Raw genomic sequence first — 19081 nt, 5'->3', positions numbered from 1 at the left:
ATGTCTAAGGTTGTGTGGTTCCATGATGGAGGGAAAATATCAAAATAGAATATAGCCATGACTGGTAGATAAGGGACACCTTTGCACATCAAACCAATCAAATTCACATTTTTATAAAGTTACACTTATCAGTAGCTGACTTTATCTTCTAAATAGTTTTTTCTTGATATCTTTGCTTATAATTTAAAGTTTAGTTACATTATTGGAGTTTTAAGATAACTTATTATAAGATTTTCAAATTTGACTAGTCCAAATTAAAAGAAAATGCATAATTAAAGCGGAGAAGTCATATTCAGGAAGGGAGATTTTGGATAGTAACATCAATAATTTATGGATTATTTACAGTAAAAGAATTCATGGCTAGCAAAAATATTTATACAGCAGAGAACACAAAGACAACAACATTTCTATACAACCTTTTCTCTCATGATTAGGTTCCCTACCTAGATCTCAATTACATAGTCTGTTTTGTTTTGTTCTAAATTGAATTATGTCACTTGTAAAAGAATTACGAAACCAACTTGTCCATTTGGTTACTCCGTGTAAATTACAAACCACCAGAGACTATTCTCTATACAAACAGATAATAACTGCAATTCTAAAAAAACAAAAAAGCAAGAAAACAACAGTGAGAGAGATAGAAGAAAACACCCTCCCAAGCTTTTGAAAATAAATAAATCACACAGACCAGTTCCATCATGTTAAACCTTTCATATACAAACCCTTTCCCATGTTGGTTATGGTTACTCACACAGACACGCATGAAGAGATCGTTTTTTTTTTGTTATCAGATGATGCTCTCAAACGCTACTTGCGTGTGCTTGGCGGAGGATTCTTGTTGATACTCTGGCATCGAGCTGCTCGATGCAGCAGCTAATCCCCCTAGGAGCTTTAGTACATCGGAGACATCATCTAAGAAGTACTTGGCTTTGCTTGGTTTTCTTCCCACAGTGCAGGCAAAGATCTCTGGTGGCATTGGGAGATCCGGGTTTGTCACTGTGCTCAATATGCTCTCAAACATGTCCTCGTCTGATCTGTCATCTCCTATACACATCACCATGTCCGGTGGGTTTCCATCCTCTACCATTCGGTGTATCACCTTTTCCACGGCTAGGCCTTTGCTTACTCCCTAAATCAATACAAAGAACAGATTCAAGCACATATCAAGGTATATACGAGGCTTTTGCTTCTGATTGGTGCAAATATTGGTTCACTAACGAGTTCTTTATAGATTCTCGGGTGCAAGTAGTTGTATGGAAGTAAAAGGAAAGGATTAAATAGATCTCTGATGTTACCTGTGGTTTGACCTCTACGATGTGTTGGCCTCTCTTGACGACAACAGGCTCGTTTGCGAGTACGCTCTCTAGATGATCCAGAAGCTCCTTTGCTTGGCAGGATCCAAAGTCTGGATCAGCGTCTTGATGATGCCAAACCAAAGCACTCTCTTTGTACTCTATAGTAGAACCATCGGTTGCGTCCATGTATGATCTCATTACCGGTTCTACCATCGTCTTCCACTCCGCGTCAGCCGACGAGTAACAAGTCTCCCACTCTTTCTTGCTACTCCACCTGAATCCAAATGTAGAATGGGTCTTAGTTTGTTCAAATTCTTGTTAGAAACTGTAACTGATAGAAACAGTAATTATTAGCATTTTGTACCTTATGAAGTATCCATGTTCAGCTGCTATTCCAAGATTTTCACATGGAGATAGCCAGTCGCTCAGAGACTCCCATCCTCTGCCACTGACGACAAACACAGTGTTTTTAGGATCTCTACACAGAGATTTCAGAACAGATAGGACTTCAGCGTTAGGTGTTTTGATAATGGAGCTCTCAGGAACGAGAGTGCCGTCATAGTCCAAAAATATTGCCCTTCTCTCTGTAGTTCTGTATGTGGAGACAATATGATCGAATGATAACTTCCTAAAACTCGGAGACAGGGACAAAACTCTGAAACTTAAGCCAAAACCAATACCCCAACAACGTTTATTATAATGTTCTCGGCATGCCCTCTCCAAATCCTGCATAAAGCTCTTTGCCCAATAACCCACATCATGAGTACTAACATAGTGATAGTGCTTCTCGTGCCTTAACCGCTTCTCAGTCTCACCCATGGTGAGGGCCAAATTTACAGCTTCTGCAACAGCATCTACATCCCATGGGTTCACCCTGATCGCACCACTCAATGAAGGGGAGCAGCCAATAAACTCAGAGACGACAAGCATGCTTGTCCGGGGTGAGTCATGGCTAATGCCCATGGCCTTATCCATTCCTGGTGTCCCTTGCCTGCAAATGATATATTTATATGGAACTAAGTTCATGCCGTCTCTTACTGCATTCACCAGGCAGCAGTCTGCCATAGCATAATAAGCAGTCTTCTCATAACGTGGAACAAGACGATCGATCAAGATCACTGGCTGATAACCAGCGGAACCATATCGTTCGTTGATCCTTTTTGCAGTTGAATATGTCTCCCTCTTTGCTTCTTCCACATCTTTACCTGAGGCCCGTGCAGGGTTCACTATCTGAATCAGGACAAGTTTTCCTCGCATATGCCAATACGTCTCAAAGAGATGTTCCATGGCTATAAGTTTGAGGCTTATTCCTTTAAAGATGTCCATGTCGTCAATGCCGAGAATCAACTTTTTCCCCTTAAACTGTTGTTGTATCTCTTTCATTTTCGCTGCAGTCGAAGGAAGATTCAAAACTGATTCCAGCCTTCCCATATGGATGCCAACAGGAAGAATCTTGATAAACACCGTTCGACCAAAGTAATCAAGACCGATGTGCCCACGCTTAGATTCATAATCAAGGCCAAGCATTCTACTGCAGCATGACAAGAAATGGCGTGCATAGTCAAATGTGTGGAAACCAATGAGATCACAGTTCAACAATCCTCTCAGAAGATCATCCCGGACTGGCAAAGTGCGGTAGATCTCTGACGATGGAAATGGACTGTGAAGGAAAAACCCAAGCTTGATCCTGTTAAACCTCTTCCTCAAGAATGTGGGAAGAACCATCAGATGATAATCCTGAATCCAAACATAATCATCCTCAGGGTTAATGACTTCCATCACCCTGTCTGAAAATATCTTGTTTGCAGAAACATACGCTTGCCAGAGACGCCGGTCAAACCGATCACCGTGGTCAGGGAACATGGGAAGCATATAGTGAAAGAGCGGCCACAAGTGGTGTTTACAGAAACCACTATAGAACTTTTCTTGCATCTCCTTGGGTAAAAACGTAGGAACACAATTGAAATCCAACAAAAGCTTTTGAGAAACTTCGTCTTGTTCACTCGCACCAATATCAGCATTGAGTGATCCTATATAAACAAACTCCGTATCCGAAGAGAATCCATCTCTTAGTTGCAAGAGTAGAGAATCTTCATCCCAGCTAAAACACCACTGTCCTGTTTCTGTATCTCTCTTAGCCTGCAGTGGTAACATGTTAGACACTATAATCTTCCGCTCATGGGAGCTGTTGGAAGAAGTAACATCGGATGATCCATCACCATCACCGTAGCCTCCATCCAACTCAGAGACGATACCAGGAACAGTCATGACACGAGGAAGAGCTCTCTGCGTTCGAGGAAAGTCCAATAAATCCCAAGATGCTAAATCTAGAAAATTTGCACAAGATCTTGACACCATAGAGAGCAAAAAGAATGGATTTTGACAAAAGCCAACACGCGTCTACACACTTGCAAGCGTCAAATATCTGAAAAAGGAACAAACTCATTTCAGCGAAATCAAGTTTGACATAAACAAAAAAAAACTGATGAAACAAAAACTAACAATGCCAGAAGAAGATGATTTCAGAAACATGAAAAGACCAAACAAATCTGAAAGTGCAGAAATGGATTACTAAGCTACACAAACTAATCATCTGAGACCAAATCAAACCCAAAAATTGAGATTCTTTCCACATATCGATCCCAGAAACAAAACAGGTCAAGAACACGTTTTCACCACAATTTTAATCAGTACCCATGAATGAAACAGTTAAAAACTCAACGAAAATCAAAAACTTTACCACAAAAAAAAAGACAAAAAAAAAAAGTCACACTTTTGCTACTCGCTCACCTTCTAAAAGAAACCACTAAATCGCCGGCGAGGAAACTTAAACCGGAAACCTTAAAAATTGTCTTCTTCTTTCGTGGAACCGATGAATGAACAACACAACACAAAACAAAACAAAAAAGTTCACGATAAGGACTCGAGACTCTTTAGGGACATTCGCTATAGAGAGTTTGGATAGAGAGAGAGAGAGCATCATCCCAAAAAATTAAATGCGAAAATAAAAATACGAAATGAACATATACACGTTTTCTAACGATCTATTTTTCTAATTTTGGCAATAAAAATAATATTAAGGGGGTTGGGTTAAATGACAATATTACCCTTAATCCTCTTATCATCCAATAAAGGTTTGGTAGATGAGATGATGATGACTAGATAGATAGATAGATAAATGTGGTGGACCATTTTCTCTTTAGGCTGAAACAAATGGAAAAATAATGAAGTCCTTAATCCAATCCTAATGTACTAATGCGTTTATTTAATTAATACGATTATGAGATCTCATCAAACCTACTGTCTAGGTCGTATATTTCGTACGGGTCTGCTACTTTTTGTATTATAAAAATTGATATTTTTTTGGTTAGTTTTTTAAATTGAGCTATCGTTTACGAGTTTATCCAAAGCTAATCACAAGAGCAAATCCAAATGACCAAATCGATAAACTTGCCTTAAACATGACTCTAACCAAAACTTAATCCCGGTACTAAATCATTTATTTTTTACTTTTCCACAATATAATACGCAAATAGTATAAATGAATGCACTATATACATTTTAAAAAAAGTATGCATGCAACATGCTCAAAGTTATATATACTTTCCCATGTAACATGTATTGTACAAGCAAAAAACATTCCATTCATTAATTTGTGTTATGGTTTCGGTATGTTCTTTTTAAAGTCTAGTTTATATGTATTTTTCTAATAACAATTGAAATATACATTGTAGTATTTGGTAAGATATGAAATGAAAAAAAAAAAAAAAAACTGTATAGAGTAGTCACAGCTCTACAAAGTGCATGTAACGTTTTGAGAGACAATAATCATAATCCGTTGGCAAATTAAAAGAAATAAAACAATTGTATTGCCATTAGGTCAAAAACCCAAAAAAAACTTCTACACACGATCTCTAAGACTATATCCAGATAGATTAGATGAATTAATCAATCTTCTTATTTTACTAGCTATAACAAAATATCATAATTAAGAGTTATCTTTTGTCTTACTAAAAAGTCTTAGACAAAGACATAAAATGGAACATACATCATCGGGGAATGCAACATGCATGTAGTTAAAAACTTTTATTATTGTTAAAGAAGAAAGCCATTATTAAATTTAAAAACTTGACCAAACAAACGATAATAAAAAAAAAATCAAGTAATTGCACACATTATCGTAGTGTATTGTCTGATTTATAAAAAAGGGCACCATGCGGGTCGGGGGTGGCCTCTCAAACTCCCAAGGGACAAAGCAGCATTAGGATTAGGATTATTGTCACTAAAGTACTACTAACCATGTGTTAATTGACGATAACATCCCCATTAATTTTGGTTCTTAATGGTTGGAATGTAATAAACGTTGACATCTAAGCCGTGTTTTGTTTTCACGTTGTTTAGGAAGCCAACGAGGATTGGGTGGTTGATTGGATCCGATTCAGATAGACACTTTCTTTTTCTTCTTCTTCGTTGCTACTTTTCTCCCTTTTTATGTAAAATAAAACAATTTTGTGATCACACCTACTTTTTTTCTCCTCATCCACTCGATAAGACCAAATCGTAAAAATTAAATACATTCTTGAATTAGAGCCTATTCTCTATACCAAGTGAAACGAATATTAGTTTTGGGGTTCCTAAACTTTTTAACCCATGATTTTATAAATAAGTTCTTTCTTTTTTTAAGTAATAGTAATAGGTTCCTAATTATCTAAGTGTTTAAAATTTGCTCTAACTTATATAGGTTAAACTTTTTTTTTTTAAGTATGATGGCGTAAAAAGTTAAAAATTTTTAGAAATTTGGATATTAAACCCGAAATACAATTACTTGAATTTCAAGATTTTGGACAAGTCGGCAATTTAGGCATCCAAAAAAATATCAAGGAATGCCTTAGAGCATCCTCATCGGTTGAAAAATGTTGCTTGATTGAAAAATGTTGAGTTAAGAATTTCGTTAAGAAACTTTTAAATTTATGTGTCCAATGGTTGATCCTAAACTATTACAATTACATGTATGCAAGTATATGTCTTTTTCTTCTCTTCTTCTTTGTCTTCTTCATCTTCTTATTGGAATCTTCTTGTTAGTAGTTTCATCAAATTCTCTGTTTCTTAAAAAAAAAACAGAGAATAATTTTGATTACTTCAAGCCACATCTTCTCCGGTAGTTTCAGCTTGAGAAGCTTTTGTACCTTCTAGAAGATACCGGAGAACTCTACTTTTGGGCAATGGAGATCCTGAACTCGCCTAGAGAAGTGAAAGTCCCAAATCAGAAAACCCTCATTTCAAACGAACAATAATAGCTTAGACGGAGAGAAGAGAACATAAAGAATACTTTCTGACTTTGTAATAAACGCCAACATTGAAGCCGGGGAAATCATCAATTGAACCAAACTCCTTCTGAGAGATTTTTGCCGTGGGCAGAGAGAAAGAAATAGTCGACAGAGGAGAGATGAAAAAAAAAAATTTAGCCAATCAGAAACGGACACGTTATAGCTAAAATACAACTCTAAAAACCCTTAAATTAGCATCGATGGTTAAGTTTTGATTGTTGTTTTCATTTTTTAATTACTTTTAATGCTCAAAGTTTCTACAAAATTTATTAAGCTACCTATAATGGAGATGCCCTTAGGGACATAAACAGACGAGGGGTATGACGACACGTGGGAAAGAACAATGTAATTTGAGAAAAAAACATTTGTAGCTTTTTTGTAAAAGTAGGCGAATGAAAATTAGACACGTCAACAGGCACAGTCTTAGAGGCCCTGGTGTACGTGGGACCTAGAGTGACTTATCATGGTTCAGAATGTTTCCCGAATGGATAAGTGTCTTTCGGGGGTGGATGGATTGAATTGGATGATGCTTTTTTTTTATCGTAACTAGTACTATTCCATTTACGCCGATACAAATCTGACCAACGAGATAATGACATCTTGTATAAGACTTTTACAATTGAATAGCATCATTTATATCTTAGATAGTGCTATAAAAAGTGAAGAAGAAGAGAGTCCAAGTCTCTAAACGAAGAATGAAATTATAATTAAGGGAACCAAAAAAACTAACTCATATGGGCCAATTGGGTATATTGATCTATATAGTTTAAGATCTACACCAAAAGCAATTGATACTTGTTAGACCCATAGATCTTTCCGGACCTAAATCACATCAAGTTAATTTAATCCCATTCCCCGCAATGTTGATTCGAACTTGACTACAGTAACAGTAATTTTAATTGATAAAATCATGGGATCGATAAAACTTTAAATTCAAAAAAAAAAACTGATGGTAAACAATACAACAATATCCACAAATATATGACTAGCAAGAATTGCTCAAAATTAGTTTTTTTTTTTTTTTTTTGGTGAATAATTTTTTTTAGTTTCTTTCTGCTTTGCCAAAAAAAATTCTAGTATAGTTTTCTTTAAAAATGTGAGAAAAAATAGTTAATACATAGATAAAAAAAATATGATGTAATTGGTGTTGAAAAAAAAAACAAAACAGTAATAAGTAAATTTAGCAACAACAAAAAAAAAGAAGAAGTAAAAAGTAAATTTTTATTTTTCCTCTTCCAGTTAATTAAATAATTTACTAACCTCTTTAACCCTCAACATCTCCGTGCTCTCTCATTCCTCACCGTAGTAGTCTGAACTGAACCCTAAAGCCATCTCCGCTTCTTCTTTCCTCAAGACCTCAGGTTTCGTGTTCACTACTCACTGTTACTGTTGTATTTTCCCCAAATTCGATTCACAATCTCGATGATTTCATCTTCAAGTCACGAGATTTCGTTATTCTTGATACTAAACCGTCGCAGCAAGTTGCTGAAACTGTCAACTTTTTTTTTTTTTTCCTCTTAGGTTCGTCCAGATTTTGGCTGATTTCGCGACATGACGAGGGTTTATGTCGGGAATTTGGATCCACGGATCACCGAAAGGGAACTCGAAGATGAATTCAGGGTCTTTGGTGTTCTTTGCAAGTAATTGTTATCTCTTTAGTCAATTTTGTTTCTTTGCCATTCGAAATTTTGACTCTTTTATTCTTTAAAAATCGCAGTGTTTGGGTAGCTCGTAGGCCTCCAGGCTACGCTTTCCTCGAGTTCGACGACGAAAGGGATGCTTCTGATGCGATCAGGGCATTGGACAGTTAGTGTTCTTTCTGATGTGATCAATTATTACCCTTATTTCATCTTGTTGCCTTGCATTGTCATGTAAAACGTGTGTCTGCAAATTGATACTTTCAGGAAAGAATGGTTGGCGTGTGGAGCTTTCTCACAAAGATAAAGGAGGTCGTGGAGCTGGTGGTGGCGGTCGTCGTGGTGGGATTGAGGACTCCAAGTGCTATGAGTGTGGTGAACTTGGACATTTTGCAAGGGAGTGTCGCCGTGGTCGAGGCTCTGGTAGGCGTAGAAGCCCTAGTCCTCGTCGTCGTAGGAGTCCTGATTATGGGTATGCACGTAGGTGAGTCCATCTGAAACGTTCTCATGTAGCTGCTTTAAGTCATATAGCTATAAAATTTGGATGAGATTATTATGTCATTTGGTTCATTGTGGTAGGAGTTTGATTTTCATGTATGAACAAAGATGAGGCTGGTAGTTGTATAGTTTGTGTCCTGTGTTTTAAAATAGCTGCGTTAAGTGTTAACATTTCCATTGAAATAGCATTTATTGGATTTTGTAATTAGATATAGGGCCTGATAGGGGCTGAGTTGTTAATGTTAATGGTACCTTTTTTTATTATATAATCACTTGTGACATACATTTTTGTTCCTGGGAATTGATTTTGTTCAGGAGTCTAAGCCCACGTGGAAGAAGATCTCCACCAAGGCGTCGCAGTGTTACTCCACCTCGCCGAGGGAGGAGCTACAGCAGATCACCTCCTTATCGTGGTACACGCCGTGATTCTCCTCGCCGCCGAGACTCACCCTATGGTCGACGTTCACCATATGCCAATGGGTAAAAGTTCTTTTCTCTTCTTCTTGATAGTAGGTTTACAATTTCTTCAATCTGCATGATTCAACTTCTACATTCTCTATCTAAATCTGAGTAACATTTGAAGTATTTTGATATAAGGTATATATATATTTTTTGCGATTCTTGCAGGGTGTGAAACTGGACTCTGAAGAGAAAGAAGCTATTCTCCTAATGCTGTATCTGCTATGAGTGGCGCTGCCCTTTAGGATAGATCTATATATCTGCTATGCTACTAGACTATTAGTTCTTCTAGGATTGGTTGCTGGGCATGGACATGTCATGGTGTGTTCGTGTTTTATTAGACGATTGGATTTGGTGAATTCTCCTTCAAGCTGTTTTCCAACAGCAGTCTTGACTTATTCTCTTTAACACGCACTAGCGTTGAAAGCCTTGCTGTCTTCACTCAGCGTGCTTGAGCCCTTACACTTGAGGTCGTTTTCAAATCCATGGATGTGTTTTTTTTTCTTGTCGAATGCATTTTCCGTTTTATATAATGTGTGACATCACATATCTAAAAGGCTCAACTGTTTTCACTCTTTCCTTTGTGAGGTATGATGATACTTGGGTCTATTGGCAGCTGCGCTGCATCTTACTCTCCCCACAACTTAGCTTTGTCATGACTCATGAATCTGCATCATCAACTCGACCATCATCAACTAGATTTGCTTGTTTCATTGGGTGACATTTGATTGCTCTATTCTTTACTCACCACTCTTACCCAAATCTGCAACCAAGCTTCTAATGAGAAAGACGAAGCTGTTTCTTCACCCCGCCCCTTCCCCTTCCTCGCTCTCAGCTGCTCTATCACCTACTCGGCTTCTCTGCTCATTTTTTTTTTATCGTATTAGTTTTCTGTCATCTTTGTCACACATCTGTTGGTGGATCGCACACTTGCAGTTAACCGTTTTGTTGATGCTCTTTGTATTGCTTGTGAAAAGGTGTTAGCTTGTCTTTTGTGATCATGATTTTGTTTTCCACTTACGCTTTTCTTCTCCATACTAATGAAATCTTGCATTTTCTTTTAATCTGCCCCTTTTTGGCCGCAACATCCTTTCATGTGAATGCTTTTCTAAATTGGGATTTGAGGCAATTTGGTTCAAAGGCTTGCTGGCATCTAACTTTACATGGAAGTGAAATCAAATTTGTGGGTGGACTATATGAACCAAGTCATAAGTCAAAGTCAACGTCAACAAAGAACAGCTACATACAGTTATGTGAATAAACAAACGGTAGATCTGTGATATCCATTTATTTTTAGTGATGAGAGGAGAACTGCAAAAGGAGATGAAGATGGAGGAGGATCTAGATTACATCAATGTACTCAAACGAGCAACAAAGCTTTTATGCGGTAACATCAATCTCGTTCTCTTCCTCTTCCTTGGTACTCTCCCACTCTTTTGTTTCTTGATCTTCTTCGAGCTCTCTCTCCAAACCACTATCTCGCTCGCTTCTCAATACCTCGTTGGACAACTCCATAACTGGGATTACTACTACGTTCGTCAAGATGCCTTGTCGGAGAATCTGATTCCATTGCTTATCCAGACGTTTCTACTCTACTTGTTCCCGTACAGCCTTCTAGACCTCCTCACCACCAGCACAATAATCTCCGCATCTTGGATTGTGCACACGTCCGGGGAGGAACGGCTAAGGTTCGGTCATTTGGTTCGGAGAACCGCAGAGTTATGTCGAAACAGGATTGAAGGTTGTTTGATCACCTCCCTATACGTCCTTCTCTTGTCAACCCCTGTTTTCTTTGGTTTCTTCTTTGTAGCAACGAACTATTTCTACATCCTTTCTCTGATCGGAGTGGGCGACTACTCATACCATTATATCGACCTTGATGAAGGTGGTGGACACTATTACAGAAGCTATAACAGCAGTTTCGACAATCTGGTAAGGATGTTGTTTGATGCGGTTATGGCTGTGTTTCACTGTGCTATCTTTCTAGTTTTGTTGGCGAAGTTCAGCAAGTGGAGCTCAGGATGGAACATGGGTTTGATTGTTTCGGTGTTAGAAGAAGGAGAAGATGGTCAAGGCATCTATGGACCCGATGCCCTGACTCTGTCTACTTACTATGGAAGAGGACATGAGAATCGTGGTCTCCGAGTGATGCTGGTGTTCTTGGTCTTCACTATTGCGATGAGGATGCCATGTTTTTGCTTCAAATGCACTGAGAGTTCGAAGGGAATAAGAGTGTTGTACACGAGTTTCTATGTGGGTTTGATATGTGTTGGGAATATGATCAAATGGGTGGCTTGTGTATTGTTTTATGAAGATTGTAGAACTAGGGTTTTGGAGAAAAAAGGTGATGTGGAGATTGGATCAAAAGCTAAGGCTCTTGTTGCATAGACAAATCATCCGATATCAAACCAACTCAAATCTTGAACAAATTCTACATGACCAATTGTGTTGCCCTCTTCTTTTGGTCAGATTACATTTGCTTTCCTTATATGTAGTAGTAAGCTTATAGTTGCTCCATTTAAGCATAGACAGTTCATATTCCATTTTCATGTATTGTTGTGTAACCTATCTGGTTTATGGCTTCGCCAAGTCTTTTACGGTTTAGTGATAGATCTTATATTATGTAAAGTTTTCTTATCTCTCCACTGACATAATAGATCAAAATAAAACCAAACTAGAAAATATGTTTCATAGTTGGGCTGCCACATTGATCTCCAATACTTAGATCAATATTATTGCTCATTTTCACATAACTTTATTACAAAGGGAAGTGTAAAAACTTCTAAATTGAAAAGTCTTCGGTTAAAGTGGACTTGTGGACCAAACAAGAAGTCGCCATCTGATAAGACTTTGAAGCTAATCTACTGAAACACTCTACTAGTCAAACATTACATACGATGACTTGTAGACGAAGTCAAGAAGCCAACGTCAATGAAGGACCACCATTAAATTACTATTAGCAAATTACATGTTCTGCTACACATACAGATCTGTGACTTCCCTTCTTCTATTGTGAGAAAGAGATCAAAAATGGAGACAAAGAGTGAAGAGAAGCGAAGTGTCATCGAACTACTAGAACAAACTGCGAAGCTACTCTTTGGTAACATCAATCTCGCTCTCTTCCTCTTCCTCTGCTCTCTCCCACTGTTTTGTTTCTTGATCTTCTTCGAGCTCTCCCTCCAAACCACTGTCTCACTCGCTTCTCGATACCTTTATAAGCTAGTCACTTCTGAGGAGAACTTGTCGGAGAATGATCTTATTCCATGGTTGATTCAGACATCTCTGCTCTACTTCTTCCCATACACCTTTCTTGACCTCTTTACCACCACCGCAATCGTTGCAGCATCTTCGACTATTTACACGTCCAAGGAAGAACCACTGGGACTGCTTTATTTGGTACGGAGATCTGTCAAAATATGTCAGAACAGAGTAGGAGGTTGTCTGATCACATCTCTCTATGTCCTTCTCTTGTCAACCTCTGTTGTGTTTGGTTTTTTATCTGGTTCAACCGTCTACTTAATGATTGTTTCTCTCACAATCGAGCACCAAATATTCCTTAAAGAATCAGTGGTCTTGGCAATGGGCCTCTTGGCAGTGTTGTTCGATGTGGTGGTTATTCTGATTCACGGAACTGTCTTCATAGTTCTGGCTACAAAGTTCTGCAAGTGGAGCGCAGGATGGAACATTAGTATGGTTGTTTCGGTCTTAGAGGAGGATGAAGATGGTAAAGGCATCTACGGAAGTAATGCTCTGTCACTTTCAGCTTGGTACGTAAGAGGACAAGAGAAGCGTGACCTATGGATGATGCTATTGTTCTTTGCCTGCGCTTTCCTGACGAGGATGCCATGTATATACTTCAAATGCAGTGAGAGTCTTAATGGGAACGGAGTGTTGTACACTGGTCTCTATGTGGGTTTGATTTGTATCGGGAATGTGGTTAAATGGGTGTCTTGTGTTGTTTGTTATCATGATTGTAACACGAGGGTTCTGAGGAAAAAGGGTGATGTGGAGATTGGGATCAAAAGCTAAGGCTTTTGTTGCTACATAGAGAACTTGTTTTGTGACCAAAATCTTAATATCAATCATGTTTTTGCTCACTTTCATCTAAGCTAATAACAAAATGAAGTCTAATAGTGCTGCAAACAAATTTCTTGGAATAAAATCAGAAATTTCCATCTGATAAGACACTTAAAAGCTTTATATATAGTAAGTAAAACCCTACCACTACTAGTCAAACATTACATACGCTGACTTAAAGAAGAAGTTAACAAGTCAACGTCAATAAGGACGCCGACCATTAATTTAATTCGAAGAGACATATATATGTGGTTAAGCCTTCTTCTTCTTCTTCCAATTGTGATAAAGAGATAATCAAATGGAGACGAATAGCGAGGAGAAGCTAAGTGTCATCGAACTACTAAAACAAGCTACGAAGCTACTCTTGTGTAACATCAATATCTTCCTCTTCCTCTGCCTCTGTTCTCTCCCGCTGTTTTGTTTCTTGATCTTCTTCGAGCTCTCTCTCCAAACCACCGTCGGTTACGCTTCCCAGTTCCTCTTCAAACTACTCACTCTAGGGGAAGGCTTGCCGGAGAATGATCTAATTATCATATCAAAAAAAAACAATGATCTGATTCCTTGGCTGATCCAGACTTCTCTGCTCTATTTCTTTCCCTACACCTTTCTCGACCTTCTTACCACCACCACGATCGTTGCAGCATCTTCGATTGTTTACACGTCCGAGGAAGAACCGTTGGGGATACTTCATTTGGTACGCAGATCTTTCAAAATATGTCAGAACAGAGTAGGAGGTTGTCTGATCACATCTCTCTATGTCCTCCTTTGGTCAACCTCTGTTTTCGTATTCTTTTTCTTGTTCTTCTTTCTTCAGTTTCTCTCTGGTTCAACCAACTACTTATACGTTACTTATCTCTCACGGGAATACGAAAGATTCCACTACCAACGATTCCACTACCAACGTACGGGACTGTTCGATGTGGTGGTGGTTCTGACTCTTCTGTTTCAATGTACTTTCTTAATAATTCTGACTGCAAAGTTCAGCAAGTGGAGCGCCGGGTGGAACATGGGTTTGGTTGTGTCGGTTTTAGAAGACGACGAAGATGGTCAAGGCATCTATGGAAGTGACGCTCTGTCTCTTTCAGCTTGGTATAGAAGAGGGCATGAGAAGCGTGACCTCTGGTTGATGTTGTTGTTCTTGGTCTTCGCTCTTGTAATGAGGATGCCATGTTTGTACTCCAAGTGCAGTGAGAGTTCGAGTGGAAATGGAGTGTTCTATACTGGTCTCTATGTGGGTTTGATTTGTGTCGGGAATGTGCTTAAATGGGTGACTTGTCTTGCCTGTTACCATGATTGTAAAACTAGGGTTTTGAGGAAGAAGCGTGATGTAGAGCAAGCTAAACCTCTTGGTACTTGAGTGAGTTTGGCTTAGTTTAAATCACCTTTGCACTTTTAAATAAATGGTAAAAAGGCTGATAACTTCTTAAGCTTCATGACGGCAAAAGCAAGAAAACATGTTGTAAATTGGATTTTGCTACTATGCTAAAAGAAGACATAGTCACTTTTGCAGCTCTTGCGGTGTGTTACAGAAACATGCGTGAAACACATAACATTCTAAAAAAAGTAAAAAGCTTTTATTTTGATAAATTCAACGATCCTCAAGATTAGTTTCCTTTCCCTTTTCAATTGGCTTTTGACTCGATTACCTTCCTGGCGAAAGAAGGCAAGCAGAATGCAGCTGAATGAATCTGAAACCCAAAGAATTGAGAGCATAAGCTAAGGGTTGAGTGTCTAGACCGCATGAACATGTACACCGAGAGATTGTTTTTCTTACCTCGGCATTGTAAAACTTCAAGGGTCCATTTGACTTGCTGGAGCTCTCGTCAATTGGGTTCAGTGGGTGCTTGAAGTCAACTTCAGGTCCTTCCGTTGAACAGAGCATAAATCCAATAACCCCACTGCAGAAATAAGCATGAAATGATACACATTCAGGTTGAGTTATAACCACGAAAAATGTTAAGAGATTGAATGTTAAAGGTCATTAAACATGCCTAGGGTATGTTGGAACGCTGGTCCAAGCATAGTTCACAGAACCCTTGAAGATCTCACGGCAGTTGGAAACAATGTCTTCGATGATGTCCATGTGAAGCCACAAGCTTTCAGCCTGAGTACATACAACTCCACCAGGACGAAGAGCTCTAGCCACAGATTGGAAAAACGGTTTCTCAAAGAGCTCCTTTGCAGGACCTGACATACATCAGGAAGCGTGATCATAGTTAAAGACTGCTTCTTTAGCTTTTGTTCAAAATAACAGCAAGGGTTAATATGATTGATGATAGCATGTGAATGGTAGTAGTTACCGATTGGATCTGATGAGTCAACAATAACAGCATCATATGATCCTTCCGCAGCATTCTTCAAGAAAGCAACACCTACAATGTTTAACCAATCAACCAGTTTGAATAATGATTTTGATTTACAAATGGCAAAATGTGTTCAATATAACTATGTAATGTTTCAGAAAGAGAGATAAAGCGCAGCAGTATAGTACCATCGCCAATGACGAGGTTCACGCGAGGATCCTCATATCCAATTGCTACATCAGGGAAAAATTGCTTAGACACCTGAAAATTACCAGTAGATGGAAACAAATTAAACTATTATACATGTTTTTCAAATAAATGGCATTTATAGAAATAGAGATACAGGAAAGGTGACCACTCACGTCGACCACCATTTTATCAATTTCACACATGTCAATGTGCTCAACAGAAGGATGACGTGCAACTTCCCGCAGGACACCTCCATCTCCTCCTCCAATGACCAAGACCTATAGAAAAACTAGAAAGATATTGATCAGATACACTCTGGCTTATAGCTTTACTGGCTAAAAGCAAAAAAAACAGCATTATTAAGTGCTCCCCTAACCATAACCCAAAATACTTAGATAACCAATTCTAGGAGCCAACCAATTTTGGATGTAAGAAGCTTTGATTATCTACCTTTTTTCCTCAAACAAACCCCAATAACAATCTAGACTATAATCAATTAAGCCAATTATAAAAAATTCTATCATATTATGATTACACAATAAAGTTACTCGAGTTCTCAAACTTTGCCAGATGAGAACGTGGGACAATGCACCTTTTTTTATAAGGAGGCCATCAAAGTTTGTAACATCTAAAAAGCAAACAAATATTGATCATCCAATCTACTTTTTATCTAGTGGACACTCCTATCACCACCCTGTAGTGTATAATCATTTAGGCCAGCTCAATTAGTTTCTATATTCACATCTGATAAAAGGAACATTGGTTGCTCTATTTTTCTCCATAAGTAATGATTCCATCATCCTACTTTACCGGAGAAGAAACATGTCGACTTAAAAATAAAAGACCTTTCATTACATTCCAAAGCAATAGACTTTTGATTACCCAAACTATACACACACCACCCAAACCGTAATAAAGGTTGCTAAAAGGATTGAACTATACCTTCTTAGGATTAGGGATAGAGCACAAAGGAAGATGAGTGATCATTTCTTGATAGGCACATTCATCTCTTTCAGTAAGTTGGATTACTCCATCCAAAACCAAAACTTTTCCATATGTTGCAGACTAAGAAAAATTCAAAAAGCTCACAATCAAAATGAAAGTTCTATAAGGGGTAAATCACAGATATAAAAAAAAAAAAAAACAGAGAAATTGATTGTTTTTGGTTAACCTGGAAAACAATCACATCCTGGTAATCAGATTTGCCCTGAAACAAAACTTTCTCAACCTTCAAAGAGTGTGCCTCACCTGCAATTGTAAAAACAAAAAAAAAAAAAAAAAACAGAGTGTTAAAAAAAAACAAAACAAAAAGCTCAAGCCTTTATGGAAAAAACCAAGAATTTTGTGTTTCCCTTATACCTGGCCACATGGGACTCATTTCAGAGAACCACCCAGGAATCACAGTGGAGAAACAAGCAGGCTCCTTTGTCTGATCTCCGTTCTCCGTCTCCATGGAAGCGACGGCGGCGGAGCCATTATCGGCCGCCTCCTCTTCTCTGGGTCTCTTCAAATCGGTGGCGGAGGATTCTTTAGCATCCATGGCTGGTGTAGTTCTGCTAAGACTCCCAAAGAAACGCCGAGAGAGAGAGAGAGAGAGAGGGATTAGGGTTTTTGTGAGGTGGTGATTATGATGTGAAGTGAAGCTGAAGATATTATAAGCAAGAGGAGGGTGTAGAAGTGTAAATATCATTTTTTTCATTTGTTTTTATTAATTGTTTTATTTTTATTTTTCAACGTATGCAAAATTGGGAAATTATTGTGTGATGATAATAGTACAAACTTTTTATTTTGCCTCGAATATAACGTTTCTTTTTAGCTTTTTTGGCTTTTTATGTCCTGTTTTTTTCCTTTATTCGTCTCTTTCTCTCTCTGATGCTCGCTCTCAGAGGAACGTCTACTCTACGCGCTACCGACCTCACGTGCAACATATTCAGTACACCGAAGGTCCGAAACATACTATCTCTTTAACCATATGGCACTACCAAAAGTCTGGCTCTACTACTTGAAGATATGTATGAATGTATCCATATAGAGTTGAAGAGTATTTGCCATTTGGGAACAAGTTGGTGTATAAAAGACGACGAATGCATCAGTATACCACAGCGTATACTGCCCATAAGAGAATTGGATCACGAGGCTTAGCCCAATTTTTATTAGGCCCAATACAAGGAAACATATAAACTTTTTTTGTTTTGTATCTAAACAAATACATTTTCTGACATTTCTGTGGCCAATAACAAAGAGGAAAAATACATTACTTTTGTAGAAAAATATATTACTAGAATGAAGGATTAGAGACAGACTAAAACATTAGTATTTGTTATGTTAAACTCTATTTTGTCGATCGAAATTGTGGTGTGTGTATGAGGAGTTTTGGATCAGCACTAGCTGTCTAGAATTAAAAAATTAGCTACCACATGAAATATGGTAGAACCGAACATGAATCATGCTGTTTTCAATTTCATACGTTTGTTCCTATAGACCTTGTTAGGCAATTCAATTGGATGGTCCATTGTATATAAGGTTCTATTTGAGGCCGAACCTTATACGAAAACATAAGGCAAATATCGCAGAGGAGAAAAAAGTTGATGACACAATCTATATACAAAAAGTAAACTTTTTTTTTTTTTCAAGATGAACTTTTCATTAACCAAAATTATACAATCGTATATAATATTCCCCTCTAAAGACTTGGACCAATTGCAATGGATCGATCTAGTATCACCCTAAATCATTAGGTGGATCCAACACTATCTAACCGAGAAATATTGCATTTTTTAACCACAACGAGATAGATAACACACCACAACTCAGAGTGAATTCATCTCTTAAACCACCTAAATTGACCCAATGACACGAAAACAAATACTAACACAGAGAAGACCAAATCCAATACTGAAGAGCAAAGTAAATCCAAGCTATGAGAACCTCATGATTAGCGTGTAGAACTTGTCCCAATAGCATCAACACCCAAAGGCGCATCATCAGAAAAACTTGGAATTCCCGGCTTTCAATGTTCCGGTCCTAAACCTAAAACGGACAATACATCCGACTGACCCGACCAAGAGACACGAACACACAACCAGCAAGAGCTAAAGCTTTCCAAACTAATCACACAAAAAACCAGAATGCTAGTCGTCTCAAGATAAGGGATTGAAGCACATATTAGCATATCATCACCTCATGGTGCATATCCGGATTGGCCACATCGCAGCTGCCTTGTTGTCTCGCTTCTTAGCCGGAATGACACCAGAAATTGAGGAAGCTCTCAAGAAAACGTCGGCTTTGTGGGTGTC

At 38.2% G+C, this 19081-nt stretch overlaps 6 protein-coding genes across 7 annotated transcripts; 4 read left to right on the top strand and 2 right to left on the bottom strand.

The window, feature by feature from the left end:
- Nucleotides 1-508: 508 nt before the first annotated feature.
- Nucleotides 509-4379, bottom strand: LOC104741085 (putative alpha,alpha-trehalose-phosphate synthase [UDP-forming] 9). Its single transcript, XM_010461861.3, has 4 exons — nt 4086-4379; nt 1660-3720; nt 1296-1569; nt 509-1129 (listed from the first exon to the last, which is right to left on the bottom strand). Exons 2-4 carry the CDS (start codon nt 3651-3653, stop codon nt 788-790), a joined length of 2610 nt encoding a protein of 869 aa, XP_010460163.1. The 5' UTR covers nt 3654-3720; nt 4086-4379; the 3' UTR covers nt 509-787.
- A 3472-nt stretch (nt 4380-7851) lies between these two features.
- Nucleotides 7852-11844, top strand: LOC104741084 (serine/arginine-rich splicing factor RSZ21). 2 transcript variants are annotated; one of them, XR_015579715.1, is made up of 7 exons: nt 7852-7983; nt 8144-8262; nt 8340-8428; nt 8527-8743; nt 9073-9237; nt 9385-9686; nt 9805-10280. XR_015579715.1 is itself a non-coding variant. In XM_010461859.2 (6 exons), exons 2-6 carry the CDS (start codon nt 8174-8176, stop codon nt 9389-9391), a joined length of 567 nt encoding a protein of 188 aa, XP_010460161.1. In that variant the 5' UTR covers nt 7852-7983; nt 8144-8173; the 3' UTR covers nt 9392-11844. The 2 variants fall into 2 exon arrangements, 1 of the variants encoding a protein (XP_010460161.1); XM_010461859.2 differs by having other exon boundaries at nt 9385-11844.
- On the top strand, nt 10516-11844 carry LOC104741083 (uncharacterized). The gene has a single exon (XM_010461858.3). It carries the CDS (start codon nt 10516-10518, stop codon nt 11602-11604), a length of 1089 nt encoding a protein of 362 aa, XP_010460160.1. The 3' UTR covers nt 11605-11844.
- A 302-nt stretch (nt 11845-12146) lies between these two features.
- Nucleotides 12147-13313, top strand: LOC104741082 (uncharacterized). Its single transcript, XM_010461857.3, has one exon. It carries the CDS (start codon nt 12247-12249, stop codon nt 13243-13245), a length of 999 nt encoding a protein of 332 aa, XP_010460159.1. The 5' UTR covers nt 12147-12246; the 3' UTR covers nt 13246-13313.
- A 226-nt stretch (nt 13314-13539) lies between these two features.
- Nucleotides 13540-14805, top strand: LOC104741080 (uncharacterized). Its single transcript, XM_010461854.3, has one exon. The coding sequence runs from the start codon at nt 13592-13594 to the stop codon at nt 14648-14650; it is 1059 nt and encodes a 352-aa protein (XP_010460156.1). The 5' UTR covers nt 13540-13591; the 3' UTR covers nt 14651-14805.
- On the bottom strand, nt 14749-17556 carry LOC104741081 (spermidine synthase 1). Its single transcript, XM_010461856.3, has 9 exons — nt 17145-17556; nt 16957-17033; nt 16728-16850; nt 15959-16063; nt 15785-15857; nt 15594-15665; nt 15285-15480; nt 15068-15191; nt 14749-14981 (listed from the first exon to the last, which is right to left on the bottom strand). The coding sequence occupies exons 1-9, from the start codon at nt 17482-17484 to the stop codon at nt 14916-14918; spliced, it is 1176 nt and encodes a 391-aa protein (XP_010460158.2). The 5' UTR covers nt 17485-17556; the 3' UTR covers nt 14749-14915.
- Between the last annotated feature and the right edge of the window lie 1525 nt (nt 17557-19081).

Source organism: Camelina sativa, chromosome 14 (assembly GCF_030686135.1).
Source record: "Camelina sativa cultivar CO46 ecotype springtype chromosome 14, ASM3068613v1".
NCBI lineage: Eukaryota > Viridiplantae > Streptophyta > Magnoliopsida > Brassicales > Brassicaceae > Camelina > Camelina sativa.
Note: the sequence above shows the minus strand (reverse complement) of the source record. Positions and strands in the feature narration are given on the sequence as shown.